The sequence below is a fragment of the Protopterus annectens genome, chromosome 9.part0 (assembly GCF_019279795.1).
Source record: "Protopterus annectens isolate FY-2018-M chromosome 9.part0, PAN1.0, whole genome shotgun sequence".
Lineage (NCBI taxonomy): Eukaryota > Metazoa > Chordata > Ceratodontiformes > Protopteridae > Protopterus > Protopterus annectens.
Window position 1 is genome coordinate 1495104000 of NC_056743.1, and position 20439 is coordinate 1495124438.

Consider the following 20439-nt stretch of genomic DNA (forward strand, 5'->3'; position numbering starts at 1 on the left):
CACATTCCTGCCTGATATTGGGGCTTTATTGTGTTAAATTAGGTGGGAAGCGTGTATAGGGGTACAGTCCAACTGAACCATGAAATTGTTTGTTTGTTTGTTTGTCTTTCGGCTTTTTCCCGGTTTGGGATTGCCACAGCGGAACTCTGATCCACTAATGATTGGCAGTAGATTTTCACGAACGCCGAGGTGCCAGATCGACATCCAACCTTCAACGAAGGCATGCCCATTTACGCATGTCTTTCGAACGTCACCCAACTAATATGAATTAAATTTATTTATTTATTTATTTCACATTTGTTAACCAGGTTGGTCCAACTGGGTAAGAATTTACCCTTTTTCAGTGGAGACCCAAGGGGAAAAGCCCCAAACAGACATACAAATACATACAAATAGAGACATCATCATCTTCTTTCGGCTGTTCCTGTTAGGGGTCGCCACAGCAGATCACCTGTTTCCATTTCTTCCTGTCCTCTGCATCTTGCTCTGTCACACCAACCACCTGCATGTCCTCTCTCACCACATCCATAAACCTTATCTTAGGCCTTCCTCTTTTCCTGTTACCTAGTAGCTTCATCCTTAGTATCTTTTTCCCAATATAGTCAGTATCCCTCCTCAGCACATGTCCAAACCAACGTAATCGTGCCTCTCTGGCTTTGTCTCCAAACCTTCCAACCTGGGCTGACCCTCTAATATACTTATTCCTAATCCTGTCCACCCTCGTCACACCCAGTGCAAATCTTAACATCTTTAATTCTGCCACATCCAGCTCAAACTCCTGCCTTTTTGTCAATGCAACTGTCTCCAACCCATATAACATAGCTGGTCTCACTACCCTCTTGTAGACCTTCTCTTTCACTCTTACAGGTACTCGTCTGTCACAAATCACTCCTGACACTCTTCTCCACCCACTCCATCCTGCCTGTACTCTCTTCTTCACCTCTCTTCCAGACTCACCGTTACTCTGAACTATTGACCCCAAGTATTTAAACTCATCCACCTTCGCCACCTCTACTCCTTGCATCCTCACCATTCCTCTATCCTCCCTCTCATTCACACACATATATTCTGTCTTAGTCCTGCTGACTTTCATTCCTCTTCTCTCTGGAGGATATCTCCATCTCTCCAGGGACTCCTCCACCTGTTCCTTACTCTTAACTGCAGATCACAATGTCATCTGCAAACATCATAGTCCACGGGGACTCCTGTCTGATCTCATCTGTCAACCTGTCCATCACCATTGCAAATAAGAAAGGGCTCAGAGCTGATCCTTGATGTAACCCCACCTCCACCTTAAACGCATCCGTCACTCCCACCGCAGACCTTACCGCTGTCACACTACCCTCATACATATCCTGTACCACTCTTACATACTTTTCTGACACTCCTGACTTCCTCATACAATACCACAACTCCTCTCTAGGCACCTTGTCATATGCTTTCTCTAAGTCTACAAAAACACAATGCAACTCCTTCTGACATTCTCTGTACTTCTCCATCAACACTCTCAGAGCAAAGGTCGCATCTGTAGTGCTCTTTCCTGGCATGAAACCATACTGCTGATCACTAATCATCACGTCCCTTCTTAACCTTGCTTCCACTACTCTTTCCCATAACTTAATGCTGTGACTGATCAATTTTATCCCTCTGTAGTTACTACAGCTCTGCACATCACCCTTATTCTTAAAAATCGGTACCAAAACACTTTTTCTCCATTCCTCAGGCATTCTCTCACTTTCCAAGATTTCATTAAACAATCTGGTTAAAAACTCCACTGCCATTTCACCTGAACACCTCCATGCTTCCACAGGTATGTCATCTGGGCCAATAACCTTTCCATTCTTCATTCTCTTCATAGCTATCCTTACTTCCTCCTTGCTAATCCATCGTACTTCATGATTCACTATCCCTACATCATCCAACCTTCTCTCCCTCTCATTCTCTTCATTCATCAACCCCTCAAAGTACTCTTTCCATCTCCTCAACACACTCTCCTCACTTGTGACTATGTTTCCCTCATTATCCTTTATCACCTTTACCTGCTGCACATCTTTCCTAGCTTGGTCCCTCTGTCTAGCCAATCAGTACAGGTCCTTTTCTCCCTCCTTAGTGTCCAACCTTTCATACAACTCTTCATATGCCTTATCCTTAGCCTTTGCCACCTCTTTCTTTGCCATGCACCTCATCTCCTTATACTCCTGTCTACTTTCTTCATCTCTCTGACAATCCCACTTCTTTTTTGCCAACCTCTTTCTCTGTATACTGTCCTGTACTTCCTCATTCCACCACCATGTCTCCTTGTCGTCCTTCCTCTGTCCAGATGTGATACCAAGCACCTTTCTAGCCTTCTCCCTTACTAGCTCTGCTGTAGTTACCCAGCTGTTTGGTAACTCTTCACTGCCACCCAGTGCCTGCCTTAACTCATCCCTGAACTCCACCTCATAATTACCCTTTTTCAATTTCCACCACTTGATCCTTGGTGCTGCCCTCACACTCCTCCTCCTCTTCTTGATAACCATCGTCATCCTACAAACCACTATCCTATGCTGCCTAACGACACTTTCTCCGGTCACCACTTAACAGTCTCCAATCTCCTTCAAACTGGCCCTCCTACATAAGATATAATCCACCTGTGTGCATCTTCCTCCACTCTTGTATGTCACCCTATGCTCCTCCCTCTTGTTAAAATACATATTCACCACAGCCTTGTCCATCCTTTTTGCAAAATCCATCCATCTGACCTTCTGCATTTCTTTCCTTAACACCATACCTACCCATCACTTCCTCATCCCCTCTGTTCCCTTCACCGACATGCCCATTGAAATCTGCTCCAATCACCACTCTCTCACCCTTGGGTACAGTCATCACCACTTCATCCAATTCACTCCAAAATATTTCTTTCTCATCCATTGCACACCCAACTTGTGAAGCATACGCACTAATAACATTCATCATTACACTATCAATTTCCAGCTTCATTAACATCACTCTATTCGACACTCTTTTCACCTCCAAAACACTCTCAGCATACTGTTCCTTCAGAATAACTCCTACCCCATTTCTCCTCCCATCCACACCATGATAAAACAATTTGAACCCACCTCCGATACACCTAGCCTTACTCCCCTTCCATCTGGTCTCTTGCACACACAATATACCAACCTTCCTTCTGTCCGTCATATCAGCTAGCTCTCTCCCTATACCAGTCATACTGCCAACATTCAAAGTTCCGACCCTCTCTACCACAGTCCTAGCCTTTCTCCTCTCCTCCTGCCTTCGACCATGTCTTCCGCCTCTTCTCCTCCTTCAGCCAACAGTAGCCCAATTTCTGCCAGCACCCTGTAGGTTAACAGTACTGGTGGCGGTCGTTGTTAACCCGGGCCTCGACCGATCCAGTATAAAAATTTTTCTTGGTGACTGCATGAAATGTTTTGGCGAAGTTTTACGCCGGATGCCCTTCCTGACACAACCCTCCCCATTTATCCGGGCTTGGGACCGGCACAAAGAAATGCACTGGCTTGTGCATCCCCAGTGGCTGGGTTACATACAAATAGAGACAAATTAACAATATTAAAGAGCAAAAAAAATCTTATGGATACAATGGATAAGAAGAACATAATGTACTCAATGGAATAATACATAGCTATATATACAAAAAGTGTAGTAATAGGTTGTAACAGGAGAAACAACAATAATAAATCCAGAAGGTAAGCAGGAAGGAAGTTAAGGTTGCAGTTAATATAATGAAAAGAAACAAGGTATAATTAGATTAGTGGCAAGAAGAAGAAATGTGTAAGTGCAGGGGCTTCAGTAGTGAGGGAAAGTAGAGTGAGAGTAAAAAGTAGAGAGGGGTGACTGCACAAGGAACTGTAGGTCAGAAGAGGGAATGGTGCAAAAGAAGATTGAGTAAAATAAGTACTTTTTCTTGGGGTACAAAGAATTGATATCTAGGTATGTGACTGCACAGTGAAAGTCTGAAAACAGAACCCTGGCATATTATGTTAAAAATATATATGTGTGTGTTTCATGGCAATGGAGGATACTAGCTTATCACCTTTGATCTTAACTAAGAGTTGCATGGGATTTTTATTTCCTTAACTTGGAAGAGATGAGGTGATAGCAAATTTCTGAAGGGTTTCCTTTCAAGTAGTGTAGCAAATTTCTGAAGGGTTTCCTTTCAAGTAGTGTAGCAGAAAATAGTTTTCAGTATATGTTTTATCAACTAATTGCATAATAGAATTGTGTATATTTTCAAGAACTGTGGATATTCACAGTTTCAAAATGTGATATACTTACTGTCTGGTAGTTTTGCTTTTGACTTCCAAAATGTGGGTCTCTGACTCTGTCTGTATCTCTGTCCTTTTCAGCCCTGTTTATGAAAACTACTGTATAGATCACTTCCAGAATGGAAACTGTGACCAGGGCTGCAACAACGAAGAGTGTGGTTGGGATGGCATGGACTGTGCTGGTACACTGCCTGAACACCTAGCTGAAGGTGTCTTGGTCATCGTAGTCCTCCTTCCTCCTCAGGAGCTGCTTAAAACTAGTGCCACCTTTCTGCTGAAGCTCAGCTCAATCCTGCACACATCTCTACGTTTCCGATTAGATGACCAAGGCAACTACATGGTTTATCCATATTATCATTCCTCCAGGATACAAAAACGAGAGCTTGAGAAGGAGGTCATTGGGTGAGCCTTATTTCCCTTTCTATCTGTGAGTTATCTTAAATGATCTGTCTTATTGCTGTGAAACTCTGCATTAAGCCTTTTTCACATCTGAGCCTTTTAAAGCAGTTCAAGGTAAAACTGATTACTTAGAATATCTTATCAAATTGCAGTCTCATGTGATGTTTAAATCTGGGTCACGTAGCTTGTAAGCATGTGACTGTATTATAAGCAGACCGCTGGTCACACTGTGTATTTTGTTGGGGTCATTGTGACACAAAATCATAACATGCGGGATTTACATGCTCACAAAACCAGAGCCTTTGAAGTGCCAGCATGGGTCTAACACTGGCTAAGTAATGATGTAGGTAAGCACTTTGCTCCCTTTTACCCCACATTATTGCACATTGTATTTAGTTCACAGTATTTTGGGAGTAACATGTCTCCTGACATACAAGAAATTTTCAATAGTTCTGCATTAATTTTGTGTGTGTGTGTGTGTGTGTGTGTGTGTGTGTGTGTGTGTGTGTGTGTGTGTGTGTGTGTGTGTGAATTGTTTTATCAGTCATGACTTCACGACTAAGCCTTCAGCAGGTGTGACTGTTCAGGTGCTAATATCAGAAAATTTCCTTGGGGAATTTTTCATCCCTAGTTAAGGCTGAGACTTCTTACTACTAGCTCCTGCTGTGAACCCATCCTGCTTTGCACTTTTTGTCTCTTTTCCTTGAAAACTGCTAAGGTTAAACTAATTAGGCTGTCATTTGCAGATGACATCTGACTGGTTAACATACGTATTGACAGAGATCCTGGGAACGGCTGGACTATAAATTTGAGTATTGGGAATGTTTACAAAGTTCAAGGCTCTTGTACTTTACAGGATTTCCTATATTCTGAAATATGGTGATGTCAATGTCCTGCAAGTAGCAGAGACATGGGGATGCAGGCCTCTTCAAAATACGTTAGACACGTCGCAGTGAGTTTAGGCATGTGCTATATTTCTTTCTGAAGTTTAATTTTTACTTTTAAGAGTTGGAAAATTCATAATTAAGTTTCTTCATCATATAACCAAACCAAACGTTCAGGCATTGAAAGTGTAAGCTGGTAAAAGATCTTTTGTGGATTTTTAATTATTTAAAATTTGCCATAGACTGTAGAGCTAAAACAATAAAGGAAAGTATTAGCGGCAGATGTTTTCAGTATAGGCTCTGTTACTATAAAGTCAGGTTTTAGGAATTTTAAAGTAGTTTGAGGTTGGAGAAAAAATTTTCACCAGCTTGTAGGTTTCATGACTCATTTCTGGCTGGCAGCATTTGAAAACTGTAACTGTGCAACTGAGTACCCAATGACCATGGTTTTCAGCCTTGCCGTTGTTCCCACTGTTGTGAAGCAGATGTTCATCGTGCATACAGCTGCAGTCGTAACAGATGGGTTCTCCTGCCGTCAGGCGGGTCCTCGGTCGGCGGAATTCCAAAGTCTAGGTCCGGCGTCGGTTGTCGTTGCTTCTTCCCTGACGTCAGTGCGACAGGGGTATAATGGAACCAGCCAATGCCATTTTCTTCAGTCTTTCTTGCCGCGCGGTGCCCGAAGCAGAAGCAGTTCGCAAATGCCGGTCGGCCAGCTCCTGAGATTACGAAAATTTGGAAACCGAAGTCTTCTTAAAAGCTAAGTACCCCGTTGGGGAAACTTTTCTTGCCTCAGACCGATGTCAGACAAAGTTAATAATTGTATTTCTTGTGGGAAGCAAATACCGCATAAAGATTTCCATTCCCTCTGTATACCTTGTTTAGGCCCAGACCACGACGTCTCGGTCTGTCGCTTTTGTGCTACATTCAACAAACGCACTATTAAGCGTCGGGCGGAGTTCGCCCAGCATTATTTTGGGAAAGCATTTAACTATACTATGTCGTCGGATACTCCGACTCCGGTTTTGTCTAAAAAATGCAAAGACAAGGACCGACACACGAGGTCCGCGGCCTCTACCAACACCACGCCAAAGCCGACTACACGTGGTCCAGTTCTCAGCGAGGTGCCTACACAGCCCCTGACTACCGACGACACTTCTTTGACGGTGTCTCCTGTGCCCGAGGTCGCAGGCTCCTCGGCCCACACCCCGGCTACAGATACCGAAGCCACTCTTGGCGTTGAAACTCAGAATGTGGACAGGTCCACCTCCACTCAAGGTGTCTTCAGACCTTCCTCTTCTTTCTCCATCAAGGCTTTCACAACGTCTAAAGCAACCATGCACTCTAAGAGACCAGCTACACAGGGCCCATCTCCAGGCCCCATGCCTAAGAAACAGATGCTTAAAATGGCTGAGGATTTAATTACTCTTATCAGAGGTTCTCAGCCCCCTCTGGACAAAAGGCCCAGAGTGGAGGAAGATTCCCCCTCCTCTGATCAGGGCTCCATTATTTCAGGGCACTCTGATGATCAGGAACATTCTTACTCCCCTTTTGAAGACTCTGATGTGGAGGAGTCCATCCCTTCTGTCTCCACCCCCCAGAGGATTACTCATTTGGGGAAACTTTGCATACTTTAAGGGAACACTTCCACTGGGAAGGCCAAGATTATTCAGATTCCAAGAAAAGGCTCAGGGAATTTCTCTTGCTACCTCAGCACAGGCCACTGGCTATACCCCCTGTCTTGGACATCCTAGATGATGTTTACTCGGAGGCTTGCCTTAACCCGGACTCTCTTCCTCCAGCTCCAGTTAAGCCAGACAGGTACTACAGGGTTCCTGACTCACACCAATTTCTATACAAAAGCCATGCTGCTGACCCAGAAACCATCTCACAGGGCCCCAAGGGAGTTAAGGCCTCCATTGCTAAAAATCCATTACCTTCCGAGAGAGACTCCAGATCCTTAGAAAGGTGGGGAAAAAAGGTATATACCTCGGCTCCCTTATCCATGAGGGCCTTAAACTGTCAGTTTCATATGCTAAAATACCAACAGTTCTTGTTATCACAATTGAAAAGTAAAATGTCACAACCTGAACAACTAGACTTGAAGGAGTTGCAGGATTTGATGCATAGTGCAGAACAAGTGGGTAAGCATACCTTACAATGTGGTTTTGATGCTCTAGAGGCCTCATGTAGAGCTGCTGTTACAGGATCAGTCATACGTAGGCATGCCTGGCTCAAAGAACAAGCCTTGCCTGATCATGTCAAAGCTAAATTACTAGACGCCCCTCTTCAAAAGAATGTACTATTTGGTGCTAATGCTGAGGTGGTGTTAAGGAAAATGGAGGAAAAGGCTAAATCAATGCAAACTGTGAAAGAATTTCTACAGGTACAACCCCCACGTTTTAGTAGAAATTGGCCTTCCAAAAACTGGTCCTTTCCTGCCACGGACAGACCCCAAAGAGGCAGATACAGGCGCCCGAGGGGCAGAGGACAATCCCAAGGATCATTTAGAGGCAGACAATGGCAAGCTCCTACACAAAGAGGTGGTGAGGATAACTTGCAATCTTTCAGAAAGCAAACCCAATGACTTTCCCCTTTGCATGCCAACCAAGTCTCAAATGGCAGCCCCCTTAGGAGGAAAGCTGGCATTATTTTCAAAAAAATTGACATATTGTCACAAAGGACAAATGGATCCTGGACATTATAAACAGAGGCTACAAATTCCATTTTCACACCCTTCCAAAAATGAGAGGCATGCCAAACCTGCCACACAATCAAAGGGCAGAGGCACAAAGACAAATTACAGATCTCATAAACATGAAAGCTATTCAAGAGGTACCTACGCACGAACAAGGTCAAGGTTTTTATTCCAGGCTATTTCTGGTGCTAAGGAAGGGAAAAGATTGGAGACCTATTTTGGATCTATCCATCCTAAACACATTTCTACTCGTACCAAAATTCAAGATGCTCACTCTACAGCAACTTCTTCCCATGCTGGGCAAGGAGTCTTGGCTGGTAACATTGGACCTCAAGGAGGCATACCTGCATGTCCCAATCAGACAAAATTGCAGAAGGTACCTCAGATTTCTTGCAGGTTCAACCCATTATCAATTCTCTGCATTGCCCTTTGGCTTATCTACTGCGCCCAGAGTGTTCACGAAATGCCTGGCATCAGTAATTGCCTACTGCAGACTTCAAGGGATACAAATATACCCCTATTTGGACGACTGCCTGATCCAAGCGGACAGCAAGCACATTCTTCTGAAACATCTGGCTTATGTAATAAGGTTGTTGAACTCTCTGGGATACACAGTCAACAAAAAGAAATCAAGGCTAATACCCTCTTGGAAGATAATTTTCCTGGGTGCCAATTTGGACACAAACACCCAGATGGCCTACCTTATGCCAGAGAAGCAGGGGCAACTAATTCAATACTTCAGAACACTGGCAAATTGCACCAGGCTGACTGCAAGTAAAATCCTGCAGGCTCTGGGATTCATGGCATCTTGCATCTTACTAATCCCATTTGCAAAGCTGCACATGAGGAAACTACAATGGTACCTGAAAAACATATGGTCTCAACACAGCCACAGTTTGGAAACAATAATACCACTAATTCCATGTCTGCAAAAGGAATTTCTGTGGTGGGCTCAAGCATGTCAAACAAACACAGGTCTTCCATTCAGCAAGCCTCAAGCAAATCAAGTCATCACAACAGACACCTCGGACTACGCCTGGGGGGCGCACATGACAGACAGGGCAAATGGTCCCAAAAATAAAAGCACCTTCACATCAATCAAAAAGAAATGCTAGCAGTAATAAATGCTATTATAGCTTTCAAGGACCTTCTACAACCAGGACAACTATTGATAAGAACGGACAACACCACAGTTATGTGGTACATAAACAAGCAGGGAGGAACACATTCTTACCCCCTATGCAGACTGGCCATGTCACTTTGGAACATGGCCATGGACTTAAAAATGGAACTACAAGCACAGTACTTGCCAGGCAAGGAAAACACGCTGGCTGACAACCTAAGCAGGAATATGACAGATCCACACGAATGGAAATTGCATCCAAAAGTTTTTACAGAAATAATCCAAGAATGGGGAAGGCCAGACATAGATCTCCTTGCCTCCCACAAAAATCATCAATTGACAAAATTCTGCTCAAGGATCTTCCATCCAAAGGCCTGGAGAGTGGACGCTCTCTCTTTCAGTTGGACATCAATGACAGTTTATGCCTTCCCACCTCTTCCTCTGCTGCCCAAAGTTCTACTGAAGACCAGAGCAGACAGACCAAAGATGATTCTCATTGCTCCGGACTGGCCAAGGCAACACTGGTACCCACTCTTGAGGAGCCTGACGCATTCCCCACCATGGACCCTGCCTCTAATGCCTCTTCTTCTGACTCAGCACAGCTTCAAAACTCTTCACAGCAAGCTACAAACACTCAATCTAGCCGCATGGAAGATTCCTTAGCATCACAACAGGCCCGACTCTCCAAGGAGGTGCAGGATGTCATTTTGGAGGCCAGAAGGCCATCAACTAGAAAAGCTTACTCCGGAAAATGGAAACGTTTCTGTGTCTGGAATGAGAAAAAGGGCCAGGATCCTGGAAAACTGAATTTACCTCAAATACTACAATATTTGGCTGAACTGCTAAGCAGTGGACTTTCTTTCTCCTCCATCAAAATCCATGCCTCAGCCATTTCTGCAGAATACAACACTGATCCACCTTTATTCTCTCACCCTCTCTTAAGACAGTTCCTCAGAGGGGCTAAGAATTTAAGACCTCCAAGGAAACAACCAATACCTGCTTGGGATCTTAATTTCATTCTGGAAAAACTGACCTTGCCTCCCTTTGAGCCAGCTGCCTCATCAGATTTGCAATATTTGTCCTGGAAAACAGCTTTCCTTCTGGCTATCACCTCAGCTTGTAGAGCTTCAGAACTGCAGGCTCTCATGGCTGTCCAGCCTTTTATCATCTTCCATCAGGACAGAGTTTCCTTACGAACCAACCCGTCCTTTATGCCTAAAGTGGTATCCAGGGTAGCTTTAAATCAGGCCATACATTTACCTACTTTTTATCCTAATCCTCAAAACAAAAGGGAGAGATTACTACATTCCTTGGACATCCACAGACAACTGTGTTATTATTTGGACAGAACAAAGCCTTTCAGAAAATCAGAACAGCTCTTTGTGGCCTATGCGGTAGGAGCTCAAGGAAAGCCAATTTCCAAACAGACAGTCTCAAAATGGATAGCCCACTGCATACACTTTTGCTATTCCTTTCATGGCAAAACTGTACCTACAGGTATTAGAACTCATTCCACCAGGGCCACAGCCACCTCTGCAGCCTTCCTCAGAGGAGTTCCTACCAAGGATATTTTGGAAGCAGCCACTTGGAGTTCTGTGCATACCTTCTCCAAGCACTACAACCTACCATTATACTCCAAATCTAGAGCAGGCTTTGCCACTGCAGTCTTGCAGGGCATTTTGGCTCCTCCTAGTTCCAACTAGTGCCTACCACCCCTTTCTTAGCTTTGGGATTCTACCCATCTGTTATGACTGCAGCTGTATGCACGATGAACATAGTACAGTTTTGTACCTACCATAAATGTAGATGTTCGAGTGCTAATACAGCTGCAATCCAGGTTTCCCTCCCTCCTACCCCTCTTGGGACAGGCCTATAAGCTAACACATCCTCATACAACCTGATTGGGGTATTCATTTATGATGTATTTGCTTGCAGCTACTGCATTTTGGCTATATTGCACTGCATTATTACACAAATTTATGTATTGCCTTCCTTCTGGGGGCACCTGACATCTGGGGTAAGAAAAACTGAAGAAAATGGCGTCGGCGGGTTCCTTTATACCCCTGTCGCACTGACGTCAGGGAAGAAGTGACGACAACCGACGCCGGACCTAGACTTTGGAATTCGGCCGACCGAGGACCCGCCTGACGGCAGGAGAACCCATCTGTTATGACTGCAGCTGTATTAGCACTCGAACATCTACATTTATGGTAGGTACAAAACTGCACTTTTCACATCTGCCTTATGTTTTTTCTCCGTTACTGTCCTATCATACCCTTGATTTCTTATAGTGGTTAGAGTTCTGACTAGTTCAACACTACAGTTCTTTCAAAGTCTTGAATCCCAGTGGGCACCATTACTTTGTCCACCTTCTTATCTTTCAGACCTGTTTCTTGTGTGAATGAATATTTATCATCTCTATATCCCCCATTAAGAAAAGTCATTCTCCTTGGCTTTAGTATTTCCCTGTCCTGTTCTGTGTATACTGAAAAGCATCTGTACATTTTATTTGCCTTCTCATTGTTGCTCTCTGTCCAGTTTTCCTTAGTGTTTTTCATTTCTTGGCATGCCTCCCATAGTTTTTTATTTGGCCACTTATGAACACATGTATAACTTCCATGTCTTTTATTTACAGTTAGTTGCACATTTTTTAGTCTGGGAGCTTCTGTCCCAAATACCTTTGTGCGTTCCTTAAGTGCTTTCAGATGTTACATTCTCTTGTGCTTTTCCTATGTTTACATGTTCGTGAGTGCTAGCCATCAATTGTTAGCCGTCTGAGTGCCAGTTATTCTGAGTACTGTGTTGTCTTTTTCAGCTGTTTTGTTTTGCTGCTGGGTGTTTTACAAAGGTTTGTTGCTTCTGTTGTGGTATATTTTATCTATAAAGTTTTTGTCAACTCCAATTCTAAACTGTCCCCTAATTCTTTCCTCAGAGCTGTTTCATTGGTCTTTATAGGCATCCTCCAATGCTTTCTCAGACAATGTTCTATGCTGACAAGAGTCAGACAGCCTAAAGTGCAGTGCTGCTAGTTCTAACGTTCTCGCAGATATGTAAATTTGGAACCACTTTGTTTGGTGGTCACTATGTCACAAGGGTCTACTGAGATATTTTTTTCATGCCCAAGAGTGTGCACCTCAGACAACTGGTAACCTTTCTAAAAGAGTAGAGGGCAGTTGTCCTAGATTAACGGTCACCAGGCCCGGCCTGTGGGTGGCGCAGTCACTTCTTAGCAATCAACAGTCTACTTCTGTTACTCATAATTTGACTGCGCCAGAAGTCTCACAGTGCCAAGGTAGATAGGGAAATCTTTCCCTATAAAACAAGAAAGCTGAGCCTAGGACCCTAGAGAAAGGTACTTTGGTAAGGATCTTTTAGGTAGCATTCTGGGCTGCTGTATGACTTGGAGAAGACAACATCAGGAATTGTAACTGTTCACCTTTCTTATTGTATCAGTTGTGTCTCGAAAAGTCACCTTCAGCTTTAGTTTACACCTTTCCCTCCTGTGTTTTGCCTGAACAAGGTTTTCATACTCTTGTTGATGTTTTTCATGTTTCACTGTTGCAGTCATCACATTTGGGATATTTGCCTGCAAGTAGCCCTCAGCCGATTTGAATACCAGAGTCTTCGGATTTCTGCGTCGGATGCTGTCTCTTCTTCCATGATGTCAAGTCGTCAGGGGTGTAAAACATGCAGCCGATGCCATTACATCAGTCTTTCTTGCTGTGCGGTGCCCGAAGCAGAAGCAGTTCGCAAGTGCCACTCGGCCGTCTCCTGAAATTTTCGTTTTCGAGTTTCAGACCCGAAGACTTCAAAAAAGATAAGTACCCTGTTGGGGATCCTTTCTCTTGTTCTAACCGATGTCAGTAAAAGCTAACAATTGTCTTATCTGTGGAAAGCAAATACCTCATAGAGATTTTCATTCGTACTGCATCCATTGTTTAGGCCCAGACCACGATGTCCCTCCCTGTCGGTTTTGTGCCTTGTTCAACGCCCAAATTATTCATCATCAGGCTATTTTTGCAGCCAATTACTTTCGTACTCGATCTGTGTACTCCGAAATGGCTTCGTTAAGCCATCCGACTACCGATCTTCCAAAAAAAATGTAAGGATAAAGACAGAGACAGACTGCATAGTTCAAAACTGCCGACGATGATTCCGTTAAGCTAGTCACCAGTTTGCCGGTACTCAGTGAGGCGCTTTCGCACCCCCTGATACCCACTACTTCAGATTCGCAGGCCTCTACTGAGACCCATTCGGAGTCCAGTATGCCGCAAGATGCTTCTTCGACTATGGAACCTGCGGATGTCTCTGTCGTGGATGGGTCCAGAGCCATTGTGCAGGCACCAGCTTCTGAGAGTATTTTCAGGCCTACAGACATTCATATTAAACCGATGCCATAGTTTTCATCCAGGCCAAAAACTTGCACTACGCCTAGAAAACCGACGACCAAACTGCAGGCTCAGGCCCATATGCCTCAAAAACAAATGCTTAAAATGGCTGAAAACCTTATTACCTTAATTAGGGGAAGCCAGCCTTTCCCCTCTAAGAGACCTAGAACTGAATTTCTTTCTGATTCTTCTGATCAGGAATCTGATATTTATGCCCCTTCTGATTACCAGGATTTGCTGTTATCTACTTATGAGGATTCTGATGCAGAGGATTCCATTCCCTCTGCTTCCCCTGCAGAAGATCTCTCTTTTGGTGAAACCTTGCATACTCTTAGGGAGCATTTCCGCTTGGAAAGCCAGGATTACTCTGAGTCCAAAAAGAGACTTAGGGAATTTTTACTCCTGCCTCAACACAGGCCTTTAGCTGTCCCTCCTGTTCTGGACTTTGTAGATGATACTTCCTTGGAATCTAGCCTTACCTCAGACACTTTACCTCCAGCTCCCAGAAAACCGGACAGGTATTACAGAGTACCTGACTCTCACAAGTTCCTCTTCAAGAATCCTTCTGCGGATCCAGAGACCATTTCCCAAGGACCAAAAGGCATTAAGGCTACTGCTGCCAAAAATCCTACCCCTTCTGATAGAGATTCTGGAACCTTAGACAGATGGAGTAAGAAGGTATACACTTCTGCTACTTTGGCCGTTAGGGCTTTAAATTGCCAGTTTCATATGTTAAAGTATCAGCAGCATATTATGGGACTACTTAAACAGAAAATTATGTTGATTCCTGACTGTGCTGAACACAAAGAATTGCAAGATTTAATACATTCTGCAGAAAAAGTTGGTAAACATACTTTGCAATGTGGTTTTGACGCTTTAGAAGCATCCTGCAGGGCTGCTGTTACTGGTTCTGTACTTAGAAGGCATGTTTGGCTTAAGGAACAAAACTTGCCAGATCATGTTAAAGCTAAATTACTGGATGCTCCCTTAAACCAAGACCGCCTTTTTGGCAACAAAGCAGAAGGAGTCCTCAAAAGGATGGAGGAAAAAGCTAAATCTATGCAAACTGTTAAAGATTTCCTACAAGTACAGCTTCCTAGATTCAGTAGGTATTAGCCTTCAAAGAACTGGTCCTTTCCTGTCCCTTCCAGGCCCTCTCAGTCCAAACTCAGGAACAGCAGACCATCTAGGTTACAGTCTCAGGCTACGCACTGACCTAAGCAGTGGGGGGCTTCCACTTCCAAAGCAGGAAGTAGTAAGCCACCCCCCTACAGACAAATGGCACAATGACTTAACCTTAACCCTTCCAAGCCCTGCTCAACTACCTGCACCCTTGGAGGAAAGCTCGCCCTGCATGAAAACTGGGAACTCATTACCCAGGACAAATGGGTTTTGAACATAGTCTCCCAAGGATACAGATTCCACTTCCACACACTACCAACCCCAAGTGGTTGGCCAGACCTGCCCCCAAATCAGTGGGCGGAGGCCCAACAGCAAGTTCTCTCTCTTCTCAGTATCAGGGCTATTCAGCCTGTCCCAGCAGAACAAAGGGGACAAGGTTTTTATTCAAGACTTTTTCTGGTACCCAGAAAAGACAACTCCTGGCATCCTCTCCTGGACCTCTTATTCTCAACACCTTTGTGGTAATTCCAAAATTCAAAATGTTAACTCTTCAACAGCTTCTTCCTATGTTAGCCAAGGATGCCTAGCTGGCTACCCTAGACTTAAAGGAAGCTTACCTGCACATCCCAATAAGGTAATCTTGCAGGAAATACCTACGCTTCAGGGCAGGCTCAATGCACTATCAGTTCTCTGCACTTCCCTTTGGCTTATCTACTGTGCCCAGGGTATTCACAAAGTATCTAGCTCCAGCCATTGCATTTTGCAGGCAGAGAAATATTCAAATTTACCCATACTTGGATGATTGTCTGATTCAGGCAGAAAGCCAGGACTTGCTATTACAACACCTGGCATTCATAAAGAAACTTCTACCCTCACTGGGGTACACCATCAATGAAAAGAAATCTGGCCTAGTACCTTGCCAACAGATTGTATTTCTGGGAGCAAGCTTGAACACAACTTCCCAGATGGCATTCCTCACTTTGGAGAAACAAGTTTATTTGACAACCTACTTCAAACTATTGGCCACAAAACCCCAGCTATCTGGAAGGAAAATACTGCAAGCCCTGGGGTTCATGGCCTCTTGCATTCTACTAATTCCATATGCAAGACTGCATATGAGGAAACTCCAATGGTATCCAAAAAGCCTATGGTGTCAACATTCTCAGGAGCTGGAAACAATGATTTCCATCATTCATTGTATGGAGACAGAGTTCCTTTGGTGGGCAGAGTCCTGCTACCTCAACAAGGGACTCCCTTTCACTCTATCCCCTGCTGCCCAAACCCTAACAATAGATGCATCAGACTATGCATGAGGGCTGACATGGCAGGGCAGTGCATTCAGGGCAAATGGAACCCGAGACAGATGCACCTGCATATCAATCAAAAAGAAATGTTAGCTGTACAGAATGCTCTGACAGCCTTCAAAGATCGTATTCTTCCAGGACAACTGTTGGTAAAGACAGACAACACCACAGTTATGTGGTACATAAACAGGCCAGGGGGAAAAGCACTCATACCCTCTCTGCAGACTAGCCATGGCTCTGTGGAACACAGCCTTGAGCTACCAAGTACACTTACAAGCTCAATTCCTGCCAGGCGAACTAAATTCACTGGCAGACGACTTAAGCAGAAATCTCATGGACCCATTACGAATGGAAACTAGAACCCAAAATATTCAACCTTTTGAGGAACAAATGGGGGACTCCAGAGGTAGACCTGTTTGTCTCCCCTCAGAACTACCAATTGAACAAATTCTGCACAAGAACTCCCCCACAGTCAAGCTTGGAAAGTGGATGCCCTGTCCTTCACCTGGGAAAACCTCTCGGTTTATGCCTTTCCCCCTCTGCCTCTCGTCTCGAAGGTTCTACTAAAGATCAAACAGGACAAGCCAAGGACAATATTGATTGCACCAGACTGGCCACACCAGCACTGGCACCCCCTCTTGTGCAGTATGACACTGCTGCAACCATGGCACCTGCCTCGGACTCCTTCCCTGCTGTCCCAGCACATGGGCCAGATTCTGCACCCTCAGTTTCAAACCCTGAACCTTGCAGCCTGGCTAATTCCTTGAGCTCTCCTCTAGCATCCATCAGTAAGCAGGTGCTGGATGTCATTCTGGAGGCAAGGAGGCCTAGTACTCGAAAATCCTATGCTGAAAAGTGGAAAAGATACTGTTCCTGGAGCCAGGCTCAGGGGATGGGCACAACGGTGCCCAGCTTACCTCATATTTTACAGTACTTAACAGAAATGCCTCACAAGGGCCTATCCTTTTCATCAATTAAAATTCATGCCTCTGCCATTACAGCACATTATAATACTGAGCCACCTCTCTTCTCTCACCCCTTGCTAAAACAATTCCTTAGAGGGGCTAAAAATTTAAGACCCCCCCCCAGGAGAGCTCCCACTCCAACCTGGGACCTTAACTTTGTATTGGAAAAGCTCACCCCCCCCCCCCCTTGAGCCAGCTGCAACAGCAGAGTTGAAATTCCTTTCTTCTAGCCATCACTTCAGCAAGAAGAGTGTCTGAATTACAGCCCTCATGGCAGTGGAACCCTTCATTATCTTCCATTTGGACAGGGTCTCCCTCAGGACTAATCCTTCCTTTATGCCCAAGGTGGTGTCTAGTGTGGCCCTAAATCAGTCCATTCATTTGCCTACTTTTTTCCCTAATCCAAAAAACAAAGGGGAACGAATACTGCACTCTCTGGATGTGCACAGACAACTTAGATTTTATTTGGACAGGACTAAGCCTCTCAGAAAATCTGAACAGCTGCTAGTTGGTTTTGCTGCAGGGGCAGAGGGGAAGGCCATTTCAAAGCAAACCATTTCTAAATAAATAGCCCATTGCATTCATTTCTGCTACAAGCACCATGGAAAACCTACCCCACAGGGGATAAGATCACATTCCACCAGGGCTGCATTTATCTTTGCGGCTTTTCTCAGAGGAGTCCCTACCAGGGACATCCTAGAAGCTGCTACCTGGAGCTCTATACATACCTTCACCAAGCATAACCACGTGCCTATCTTTTCTAAATCCAGAGCTGGATTTGCCACTGCAGTCTTGCAGGGCTTGATAGCTGGCCATAATGCTCTTTAACTTCCAACTCCCTTCCTTAGCTTTGGGAATCAACCCAAATGTGATGACTGCAACAGTGAAACATGAAGAACATAGTACAGTTGTGTACACTTACCATAAATGTAGATGTTTGAATGTATTCACTGTTGCAGTCCTGGTTACCCTCCCTCCAGCCCCCTGACTTGTCTTTGCTCTACCTTTCCTTCTTGTTTGGTATATTTATTTTTTCTGGTGTATTTGCTTTTTGATGGGGGTGTACCATACCATATAATTGCTTCCTATTGTGAGAGACACCTGACATCTGGGGCAAGAAAAACTGATGTACTGGCATCGGCTGCATGTTTTATACCCCTGACGACCTGACATCATGGAAGAAGAGACAGCATCCGATGCAGAAATCTGAAGACTCTGGTATTCAGGCCGGCTGAGGGCTACCTGCAGGCAGATAACCCAAATGTGATGACTGCAGCAGTGAATAAACTCGAACATCTACATTTATGGTAAGTGTGCACAACTGTACATTTGGGGCTGACTTTGTATTCAACTGCACAGGTATAACATAGTGGAGAGTTTCAGCCAGCACTGCTTTGAAAGCAGTTACACACACAGCAACCTGTGACCAATTACTCAGTTACAAAGTGCTGCAGGAGACCACCTCCTCAAAATGCTTCTTTTTGTAATGCAAGTGAAGGTACGTTCCATGACTCAGGTTTTCTTCATTTCTGAAAAAGATCTCAAAATCAGAATTACATTGAAGGGTGTGATAAGATTACTACTTGAAGAAATGTCAGGTAGTCATGGCACTTAAAATGCAGCTTTTAATGCAACAAACTTTCAGCATGTTCCACAGGTCATTGTTGGAAGCACAGTGTCATATTGTAACTCCTAAATGTCAGATACATCTGAGTATACTTGTTCTAGATTTACTTTGTAACAAAGTCATGTTTGTCTTTTAGCTCTATTGTAAACTTGGTGATTGACAATCGTCTGTGCTTCCAAGTATCAGAAAAGTGTTTCCCAGATGCAGAAAGTGCTGCAGCTTATCTCGCAGCCCTATATGCTGTTGAACAGTTACCATTACCTTATCCACTGATGGAGGTCCGAGGTGAGCAGAGTGGTACTTTTTCATTTTGTTTTTAATGAATAATCTGTGATGTATGATAAAATGATTCTGATGATAACCCAAGGAAGAGTATGAGCTACAGAATTTATTTATGAAGGACATCAGTAGACTTACTTTCCTTCACTGTACCAGAGGCAGGTAATGTAGGAGTCAAAATGTCAATGGAATGTTGTTACATTAATGACAAAATTTTTACGCATCAAATTCAACAAGAAAATGTTGACAGGCTACTGCTCTTATTAAGGATTATTAACCTTGGAGCATGAAAAATAAAAAAGCAAGTGTTTTTGGAGGGAAGCTTGCCCCCTGTAATCCCCTGCTAATTTAAATACTAACCCTGAGATCACACAATCAACGGGGAAAGGATATATTCCCCTGCTGGGAGATTGTCTGTCTCAAACACCTTTTGACTGTCGATATTGAAGCATTTCACTCAAAAAGTACCAAAACCAATTATATCTGGCTTTACTTATGTTTATCGAATGGCACCAATGTCGTTGTGAATAATATTCACAACAAATGATCGACACTATGCACAATAACATACTACTAAGCATGTGCTAAGCATCAATCTTTGTGCATGCAAAAACCTTAAAATATTTTTTTTTTTGCAGGGGGTAGGTGCCCCCCAATACTAATTCTGAGATCACACAATTCTCACAGAAAAGGCAAATTCCTGAACTCCAAGAATCATTTGATCTGCTACTTTTGTCGACAGGTGTCGACCATCTGTTTAGTCGACCAAATTGTGTCAACTAAACAGATGCTGACAAAAAGTGTTCCTCGACAAAAGTAGCACCATATATATATATATATATATATATATATATATATATATATATATATATATATATATATATATATATATGTATATATATATGGTTCCCATTCAGAAGCCTGAAACATCATAAGCCTGAAAATCAAAATCCTGAAACCAAAAGCCTGAAAATTCAGAATCCTGAAAACTCAAAATCCTGAAAGCCCAAAATCCTGAAAGACCAAAATCCTGAAACTCAAAATCCTGAAAACACAAATAATGCTAATATGTCACTATAAAGACACTAATATCTACCAACTGACCCTGACCCTAACCCTAAGGTCCGTCACTATCGCACACTCACCTGACCCGCGCCCTAACCCTAACTCACTTAAACCGCCCCTAACCCCAATATTTGTCACTATTGCATACATGCCTAACCTGCGCCCTAACCCTAACTCACTTAAACCGCCCCTAACCCTAAAATAAAATCAACCGCACACTTACCTGACCCCAACGCATGACCTAACACCACAGGGCTAACAATAGCAAAGCCACAATGACATCAGTATGTCTATTTTGTGTT

General features: G+C 43.8%; 1 protein-coding gene across 2 annotated transcripts in view; it reads left to right on the forward strand.

Annotated features, from left to right (window-relative positions):
* NOTCH3 (notch receptor 3) overlaps positions 1-20439 on the forward strand; it is a 798092-nt gene that overhangs the window by 669515 nt on the left and 108138 nt on the right. For both annotated transcript variants that reach the window (XM_044084438.1, XM_044084439.1), the window contains 2 exons: positions 4368-4688; positions 18930-19078. In XM_044084438.1, the coding sequence (XP_043940373.1) occupies positions 4368-4688; positions 18930-19078 (470 nt within the window). The remainder of the gene's footprint in view (positions 1-4367; positions 4689-18929; positions 19079-20439) is intronic.